The sequence below is a fragment of the Zootoca vivipara genome, chromosome 10 (genome assembly GCF_963506605.1).
Source record: "Zootoca vivipara chromosome 10, rZooViv1.1, whole genome shotgun sequence".
Classification (NCBI taxonomy): domain Eukaryota; kingdom Metazoa; phylum Chordata; class Lepidosauria; order Squamata; family Lacertidae; genus Zootoca; species Zootoca vivipara.
In genome coordinates, this window is record NC_083285.1 from 57,704,670 (window position 1) to 57,714,792 (window position 10,123).

At 45.8% G+C, this 10,123-nt stretch overlaps 1 protein-coding gene across 2 annotated transcripts in view; it reads left to right on the forward strand.

Annotated features, from left to right (window-relative positions):
• DERA (deoxyribose-phosphate aldolase) overlaps positions 1 to 7,585 on the forward strand; it is a 52,263-nt gene extending 44,678 nt beyond the window's left edge. The window contains exons 8-9 of one of the 2 annotated variants that reach the window (XM_035127592.2): positions 995 to 1,144; positions 3,947 to 7,585. In XM_035127592.2, coding sequence (XP_034983483.2) covers positions 995 to 1,144; positions 3,947 to 4,003 — 207 coding nt within the window. In that variant the 3' untranslated portion in view covers positions 4,004 to 7,585. The other variant, XM_060280024.1, reaches the window with a different exon arrangement.
• Positions 7,586 to 10,123: the final 2,538 nt, after the last annotated feature.

The following is a 10,123-nucleotide window of genomic DNA, read 5'->3' on the forward strand; positions in this document are numbered from 1 at the left end:
CCCTAAGCCTTTCCTCATAAGGCATTGTTGGGCGAAGTGCTGCTGGGCGAAGTGCTGGTGTCAGGATGATGGGGGGAGACTCCCTGTAAGGAGTCCCCCTGACAGAGCTACTGTTTGTATATCGGTGTTTCTGAGGCCCGCTTCTCTGCGCATTCCTGAAAGTTGTGGGAACATGAGGAGGAGCCTCCGGTACATTATATGAAACTGCCTGACACAGAGTCAGACCATTGGTCCATCTAGCTCAGTGCATACACTGATTTGCAGCAACTCTTGGGTTTCATGTAGGGGATTGAACCTGGAGCCTTGTGCATGTAAAACAGATGTTTGCCCACTGAACCTATGGCCCTCCCCTTGAGGAAAGGTCATGGAGAGGAGCTGTGTTTGGGGAAAAGTAAGGCGGACAAGCTAGAGACAGGGAGTATGTGATCCCCCAGATGCTGAAATACCCAATTATGAATGCGGTGCTATCAATTTTCTGTTTCTTTTTCAATACAGTCGTACCTTGGATCCTGAACGCCTTGCGAGACGAAAATTTTGACTCCTGAATGCCGCAAACCCGGAATTGATTGTTCCGGTTTGTGAACGTTCTTTGGCACCCGAACGTCCATCGTGTCTTCCAATTGGCTGCAGGAGTCGAACGTTTTGGAAGTTGAATGGACTTCCGGAACGGATTCCGTTCGACTTCCAAGGTACGACTGTATGTGTTACGCTTTTACAGAGCTGAATAAAAATCATAGGATATAAATGCCTGAACCAAAAGGGGCTAAGTAGGGAATTCATATAGAAGCGAGTTCCATAGATGAGAGGCCACCACAGATGAGGCCTCATCTCTTGACAGCCTTCCAAATCTTACTGGGGCGCATGTAGACACTGAGTCTCCAGTGGGGGCAGGATACCATTATACGGATATTGTATACGGATATGCAGATTCCTATCTAGGCCAATTTCCTGTATTTATTTTAATTTCCTGTTTCCTGTTCTTTCTTAAATCAAGGTTGGCTTTAAGCCTGCGGGAGGCATTCGCACGGCCAAAGATGCCCTGATCTGGCTCTCGCTGATGAAGGAAGAACTAGGAGATGAGTGGCTAAAGCCAGAACTCTTTCGCCTGGGGGCCAGCACTTTGCTGGGAGATATTGAGAGACAGGTTAGTATTCCTACTAATTCTTCTTTGGCGATCACTTGTAGCTGAGTAAGATTGTCTTCCATGAACACGGTTTTAACAGTAAGTCCGTAAGTGACTGTGGAGGCCAATTCTGGATCCACACGTCCTTCCACAGTGGGTACATACGTTTCCGGGCAGGAGTTGATCACGGTGAGGGTTTGCCAAATGTGCCTTCCTCTTAGCGCATTTCTCCCTCTTGTTCTGAGTTCGAGCATCTTCAGAGCCCATGACACCTTTGGTAAAGGCTGTTCTCCAACTGGAGACCTCACAGGCCAGTGTTTCCCAGTTGTTGGTGTTGATGCTACATTTTTAGGTTATTATTCCTACTAATGGTGTATTATCCCACCTCCAATAAAAAACCATGTGGTTTTAACTTTTGTAGTACAGACTTTTAAAATTGCCTTTTGAGAACTCTCTCTCTCTTTTTTTTAACACTGCTGCTTATAATGGAGCCTCGCTTTTTAATTGGCGGTGTTTACCAATTACAGTAGTTCTGATCCACCTCATTTGGGGAGGCAAGGTGGTTCTGCACAGTTGTAATATGTTCATTTTGTACCATGTTACCCATCGTATAACCCATGTGAAGATCTTGTGCTGTGCGTTTGTGATGCCATAGATTCAGTTCCCACCATCTGCTTTTCAAGAGACCCCAGACAAGCAGTGTGAGTCTGGGCCCCTCTTGCCATCTCCTCCCTCCCTTTCCTTTATCCCCAGCTTCATTCATTCATTCATTCATTCATTCATTCAAAGTGCTGGAAGGTTTTTAATGGAGAAGGCCGAGAGCTCAAAGGAAGAGCACTTGCATTGCATGCAGAAGGTCCCAGGTTCAATCCCTGACATATCCATTAAAAACAACAACCCAGGTAGCGGATGATGGAATAGCGGAAGCTGTCAAACCCAATATTGTCGACTCTGGCTGGAAGCAGCTCTCAGGTCTATTCCCCACCAACCACCACCTGATCCTTTTAAATGGAGATAGGGGGGATGGAACCTGAACTTTTCTGCATACAAAGTCCCACACACTCTGCAGCTGAGCAATGGGAAAGGTGCTTGCTCAACATCCTGGAGAGCCACTGCCAGTCAAAGTTGACAACTCTAAGCTTGATGCACAAGTAGCCTGACTCGGTATAGGGCACTTTCCTATTTTCCTTAAAAAAAACACTTTTGGAAACAATCTGTTGCCAAATGTGTGTGTGTATCATAGAATTGTAGAATTGGAAGAAACCCTGAGGATCACCTTCCTGCAATGCAGAAATATTCAGCTGTTCCATATGGGGATCGAACCTGTAACCTTGGGCACTATCAGCACCAAACTCTACCCAACTAGGGCCACCATCTGCACTACACATTTAAAGCAGTATTGTGCCACTTTTAAGAGCCGCAACTTCCCCGAAACAATTCTGGGAAGTATTATTTTGTTAAGTGTGTTGTTAGGAGACCTCTATTCCCCCTCACAGGGATGCAGGCGGCACTGTGGTCTAAACCACAGAGCCTAGGGCTTGCAGAAGGTCGGCGGTTCAAATCCCTGCAACGGGGTGAGCTCCCGTTGCTCGGTCCCTGCTCCTGCTCAGCTAGCAGTTTGAAAGCACATCAAAGTGCAAGTAGATAAATAGGTACCGCTCCAGCGGGAAGGTAAACGGCCTTTCCGTGCGCTGCTCTGGTTCGCCAGAAGCGGCTTAGTCATGCTGGCCACATGACCCGGAAGCTGTATGCTGGCTTCCTCGACCAGTAAAGCGAGATGAGCGCCACAACCCTAGAGCCGTCCGCGACTGGACTTAACGGTCAGGGGTGCATTTGCCCTTTACCTTATTCCCCTTCTCAAAGCTACGATTCCCAGTGTTCCCTGGGAAGAGAGGGATTGATTTGCTAAACCATTCTGGGGATTGTAGCTCTCTGAGAGGAATAGGGTTTTTTTTTGCAGCCACCACTGGAAGCATGTAATGTGCGAAGCGGAAGACTTCCTGGGGGGGGGGGAGGCAAGCCCCAGGACTGACTGCGATGGCTGATCCTTCACACCCCACATGCTTTGTGTGATTTCGGGTTTGAGTAAGCGCATCAGCCCCAAGTAACTTTGCCACTGCTGAGGGCTGAGGCTTGTAATATGAATGGCACAGTCATGAGAGTTGCTCTGGTGCTCTGGGAGATGGATTTGGATGTGCAAAAGATGTAAACGGGAAGGCAACAGTCACATAAAGGGGAAAGGAGAGAACCTCACAGATGTATTAGGCCCAATGCAATTTTTTGGAATAAATCAAGTGGTTTCAGACCAAGCTTGAAAAATTGTTATTCACACACACACACACACCCCAATTTGGCAGGACCCAAACACAAATTGCACTTTCTCCCTGGAAAGGGCCAGTGAGGTGGAGTGACTAGAGACCCACTTGGCCATGAAGCCCTCCTAGGTAGTTTCAGGTAAACCACACACTCTTGGCTTGACCTGCCTTGCAGGGTTGTCGCAATGTTAAATGAGCCCCATGTGTGCTGCTGTTCCTTGGAGAGGAGCGGCCCACAAATTTTCCCAAATAAATAAAATATGGAGCAAAAAACAGGACAGAATGAGATCATCTTGTGTATTTTATGCTCAAAGGAGATGTCTTCAGAAAACTTGGGTGAAGTGCTATTTTTATCGGTGTGAGTAATTAAAAGTCTATAAATTGCATCCGCCTTCTTGTTAACCTGCCCTTAATTTGTCGGCTTTGTTACACCTGTTTAATTCCATCTTTTCCATTACTGCTCCGGTAAACTCGTTTCCTCCCCAACTGCCCTCCCCCCACTCTGCAGATTTACCACCATGTGACCGGCAGATACGCAGCTTACTATGACCTGCCTATGGCTTAGACCAGCGACTAATTCATGATATGAAAGAGAGAGAAGGAAAAAGAAGAAAAAGGGGGATACACAGAAGAGGCGTAAGCAAGCAACGTCCTCGAATCCTTTCTTGCAAACAAGTCCAAGATGTGCTTGGGAAAGGATTAAAGGGCAAGGGGCTTCTGACTCACTTTTTCACTAAGCCGGACAAGTGCTCATGATTATAAGAGAAATTCTGGATTTTGAAGGTTTTCCCAGGTCAATTTTGCTGTGCCTCATTCACTGCAACATTAATACCAGCGGGAGGGGAGAGGGGCAAAGAGATGATCAAATGATTAATTTAGTGTGAATTTTGTATTAATGGGTTTGTTTTTTGTACTGCTGTTTCCCACCCACCCCTCTTCCCCATTGCATAGGCTGCCTTAAGGTGGCCCTGAAATAAACTATAACATGGTCTCCAATATCAGGATGGACAGAGTTGCATACTCTTTTGAGAGTCAAGTGTCTGAGACTGCCTGCCCCTTCTCTAAAGCTGGGCTGCAGGCTTCAGGTCTGTTCCCAAAATAATGCAAACGGCAGGCATTAAAAAGAAGAAGCTCTTATTTATGCCCACCTGCCACCTAAACTGAATTGCAAGTGATATCTGAAAGTCTCCAGAGTCTCCGAAGCAACTTTTGATGTATTCAGTGGGAGCCGGGGAGGTGTTACTAGTCTAAACAAGAACAAAAAGATTCATTTATATAGGTCAGACAAAGAATTGTGGACACGGAGAGACAGCTGGACAGCATGAGGTCCCCGGATTTCAACATAGCTGAAAACGAGAAATACGTTGCTGCCCCGGAAGCGTATCTCTTTTACCTAGAATCCAGAAACTCAAGAAGAGCCTTCACGCTTGCCCAAAGCTCGGCATTGCCCTTGCCAGTGCTGTTAGGCTCCTTCCATACGAGCAGAGACTCTGCTTCTGCCCATTGGGGGAAGTAGGCAGCCCTGAACATCTTTTTTTTTAGATGCCCTCTGTGCGATAAGGCACGCAGAGATACCATCGCCCCCATTCTGGAGAGCCTGGCCGACCTCCCAGATAAGACCAAACTAAATGCCCTGCTATTAGGAAAGGAGCAAAAGTTAACTCGGACGGTAGCCAGATTCTGCACGCAGATACGCAGGACCAGTCTTACCCCCCCCCCAAGAACAAGACAGCCAATGGAATAGCAAACTCGGGATTGGACTGTGGGAAGTAGTTCCTCCGTCCTGGATTGCAACCTACTGTACTCCACATTGTACAGGATACAGTGGTGCCTCGACTTACAAGTTTAATCCGTTCCGAAGGCACCTTCGTAAGTCGAAAAATTCATAAGTCAAAAAACGCCATTGGAAACGCGATTTCCTATAGGAATGCATTGGAAACGGGAAAATTAGTAAGTCGAAGCAACCCTATCTAAAAATTTGTAAGTTGAAAAATCCCTATCTAAAACCGCTGTGGTTCCCCCCCCCCGGATGTCGAGACATTCATAAGCGTGCGGCCATGAGCCCCATTCGTAAGTCGAAAAATTCAGTTGTCGAGTCGTTCATAAGTTGAGGTCCCACTGTACTCTACTTTTTTTGAGATCCAGCAAGGTGCATGGCATTTACGGGCTGCTAAAACCATAACTCAACCTCAGCCGCACCCTTACACAAGAGTCTACAAGCACATGCCTTGGAGCTGAGCCCAGTGATTCTGGAGCACAGGGAAAGGGCAGCAGCACACAGAAAAGCAGGAGCTTTCCCGTTCATTGAGATATTTGGGGGATTTTTCTGAATGAGCGATCCCGACAGGCATGCAAGCGACCTGCTCTTGAGCTGGAAACCTCTCCTGCTTTCGCAGAGAGCATTGCACATACAGGAACTCAACAGAACTCTGAAATGCAGTACACAGACCTGTCCACAAATTTCCCATTTGCTTTTAAAGTCCTTTTAATTCTTTGTAGGCTGGCGGAGGGAGGAATCGTGTACAAATACTGTGCAGAATTGTTTCACGTGCCTTAAATCTGAGCCTCTGGTGGGGTTTTTTAAAAAAAAATATAAGAAAGGATGGGATTATACTTCATGAAATCTTGTCTCAACTTCTAACTTTGCAGAAATAAATTGCTTGACATTTTAAGAACATATGTTTAAATAAAAAAAATATTCTGTGCAGGGATTGTTCTCCTGTTTCGCTTGAGATTAATTACCGTGCACACGCGATTTAACTAAAAATAATCGCTACCTTTCTAAAGATCAGGCCACCACGAGCTTTGTGCCTTATTTTGTTGCTGCCTTTTGCTGGGGAAGGAAGTGGGGCTCAGGCACTGGGGCAGACTTCGGATTTTCCCCCTTTTCTCTCTTAGACTTCCAGTTCCCGCTGCCACCATTGCATGGAACTGCCAACTCAAAAAGAAACATTTGGCTTGCTTTAAAAAAAAGGGGGGGTGCAGGATTGCAGGGCTGCCTAGAACAGTGTTTCTCAAAACTTGGGTCTCCAGCCATTGTTGGACTACAACTCCCATCAAACCAAGCTAGTGTTGGAATATTCTAGAAGAAACTTGTAAATGGCCTTGGACAAGATGCTAGGCAATGGAAATTTCCCCCAGCAACAGGTGTCCTTAGCAGGGCATGCAATCAACTTAAGTCTGGGTCAGTGTAAATGAGTACAGCTATGTGAATGAGTCAGGATCAGGTCTCTGGCTGGATGGCTAAAAAGAGAAAAAGATTATGTTTCTTTATTTGCTTTCCCCTCCCTTTATTAATGACCAATGTAAAGTTCTGTAAATAAGAAAGACTCTTAGAAACAGAAACCAAATGGTGTTTCTTCCTGTGATGGGAATTTCACTAAGAGATAGCTGGAATGCTGCTGCTGCTGCTGCTGCTGTAAAGAAATAAAAGATGCAGGAAAACTTCTGTAAAAAGAACTCTGCTGCAGACAGAAATGAAAATCTAAGAGTAGATGCTCATGCACCAACAGCTAGCAGTCCCAGTGGTCAGGGGTGATGGGAGTTGTAGTCCAGCTGGAGACCCAAATTTGAGATGAAGACGGGTAGACTGGGGTATACTGGTCAATCTCTTGAGTGATCTGTAGTAGCTTGACAAGGATTTCTGACTCCCAGTTTAACAGGAACAATAACAGGACTTCCTGCATCTACAGGTGAATCTCGGGAAATTAGAATATCCTCGAAAAGTGCATTTATTTCAGTAATGCAACTTAAAAGGTGAAACCAATATATGAGATAGATGCATGACATGCAAAGCAAGATATGTCAAGCCTTGATTTGTTGTAATTATTTGTCGTTAGACGGGTCAATGAAGCTGTCTGCAGACGAATGCTGGCTCCCTCGGCCTATAGAGCGAGATGAGCTCTACAACCCTAGAGTCGGACACGACTGGACCTGATGGTCAGGGGCCCCTTTACCTTTACCTTTAGGCGGGTCAATTATAAATGGAATGTAATTAATGAAATGTAATAGCGATGTTTATTTTTGTATTATTGTAACTATTTGTTTTATTACTGCGGAATTTCCAAAAGAAAGCATTTGTAAAAATTAAAAGGAAAATAAAAAATAACAAGTTGCATTACTGAAATAAATGCACTTTTCGACGATATTCTAATTTTCCGAGTTTCACCTGTAAATAATGTTGCTGGCATGAAGAAAGCTATTCGGGAGCAGTCTTGTGTGTGAAAGGTTTGTGAGCTCAGTTTTGCACTGGTATGGAAAAACAAATTCCTAGGCTTCAGAGAGCACTTGGAAGCATCCTGGTCTTTGTTTTATTATTATTTTAGCTATTTGCCTTTTGTATCTGGGGACCCAGGTGGCGCTGTGGGTTAAACCACAGAGCCTAGGGCTTGCTGATCAGAAGGTTGGCGGTTCGAATCCCTGCAACGGGGTGAGCTCCCGTTGCTCGGTCCCAGCTCCTGCCCACCTAGCAGTTTGAAAGCACATCAAAGTGCAAGTAGATAAATAGGTACCGCTCCAGCGGGAAGGTAAACGGCATTTCCATGCACTGCTCTGGTTCGCCAGAAGCAGCTTTGTCATGCTGGCCACATGACCCGGAAGCTGTCTGACAAACGCCGGCTCCCTCGGCCTATAGAGCGAGATGAGCGTCGCAACCCCAGAGTCGGACACGACTGGACCTGATGGTCAGGGGCGCCTTTACCTTCACCTTTACCTATCTGGCCCTGGTTGGTAGTTCTTGGGGTTCTAGTAAAAACCAAAGTAGATCAGACAAGCTGGAAATCTGCCACCCTAAATGAGAAGCAGCAGCCCCTAATATCAGGCGCATGGGCTTCAATTGGTGCTCCGACATTCTTAGCAGATAAATCTCAGTTTGGGGGCAATAGCTTTCCTTCTCCATGCCCATCCACTCATGTCTGCCAAGCTGATCCATAAAGCCTGGCTCTTTATAACTTTGAGGAGGACCAGAACAGAAGAAGCTACCTCCATAACTTAATTTGCTCAGTTGTAACTTTGGTTTCCCTTTTTTTTTCCTTCAGAGAACAGAAGTAAGTTTTATCCTGCTGATTCTGTGCTGAAACGATCAGTGGTAACATCTGGATGATAGATAAAATGTCAGGGGTAGGATTAAAAGGAAGAATCATTTTTAATTAAATACAACCTGTGCAGAAAAAAAGATGAGGATTTGCCGGGGGTGGGGTGGGGAGGAAAATCTCCATCTGGTCAATTCTTTAATAGGGCAGATGAGAACCAAGAGGATTCTAACTGTACAAAAGGACACCGTGTTTAAAATGCCTAATGACCATTTGAGCTAATATCCTGGCTGCTCTAAATTCGCATAGAAGAAGGAAAATTATTCTGTTTGTGTCCTATATGAGATTTTAGGCTACGGTAACTGTTACTGTTTAGTACATTAGCTGGGAGAAAAGCAGATTCTTTGCTAGGGATTATTGGGAGAGAGGATAGATAGATGATAGATAGATAGATAGATAGATAGATAGATAGATAGATAGATAATTTATTACGGTCGGAGACCAGCATACAGAGATCCACTCTGGAGGCCCGTTCGCAACATGAAAAGGCCGCATCTTGAAGTGCTGCGTCTGCACACATGCGTGACGCAATTCGGCGCTTCTGCGCATGCGCATGCGCAAAGCGTGATTTGGCCTTCTGCGCATGCACACGTGCCGAACCCAGAAGTAAGCTGTTCTGGGACTTTCGGGTTTGGCGCATCCGTAACCTGAAAAGACGTAACCCGCAGCGGATGTAACATGAGGTATGACTGTATAGGAGAGAGGATTGAAAATAAAACTATCATACACACAGTTCTGGTCATTCCACCTCAAAGACGGGGGTCGTCGAGCTTGAAAAGGACAAGGAAAGTGATTGGGAGCTTGGAGAAAGCTCCTTTCGAATGACAGCCACAGAATTTGGGACTTTGGGCTTTAGAGGTGGTGGAGAAAAGGGTCATCAAAGATGTTTGTGGGGTTGGGGTAGGGGGAGACACAGGATGGAGTTGTATAGAAGTACTCATGGCATGGAGAAAGTGGGTAGAGGTTTCTGCTCCCTCTTTGAGGTCATCCAAAGAAGCTGATTTGACAGTAGATTCAGGGCCGACAAAATGGAGAACCTTTTCACACACACCCCATAAGAAAACCCATGGCATCTTGCACAAATAGTGAACAAGTTAGACTACAGCCACCATCCCTGCCCCATAGCTCATGGTCAGGGAGGATGGGCATGGTGGTCTGGCAACATCTGGAGGGACCCTGTTTCCCAAGAAAATGTCTTATCAAAAACTTTCCATAACAGCTATATTGAACCTCCATATTCATACGCAGTATACTAGTTGGGACCTTTCCCTACATGGAGTGACTTGGAGCTTCATAGAGCCCAGGGATAGACAAATCTGCCATTTTTTGTTTCTCTTGGCACATAGGAGCCAACTCCAAGGGGGTGGAGGGGGACCCCCTAAAGTTGGTGGGCGTCGCCATTTAAATAGTGTGTCTGTGCTGCGCCATGTGATCAGTTATGGAGGGTGGGGCTTACTCCACCCCACACCCCATTTTTTAATTTAAGTTGGCACCCCTGTGTTTTCCCAAGCGAAAGTTCAGTTTGCCACATTTCCACATCGGGTTGTGATCCGTCTTAACCTCAATAACATCCTCGTATAAATTCATCAGCATTT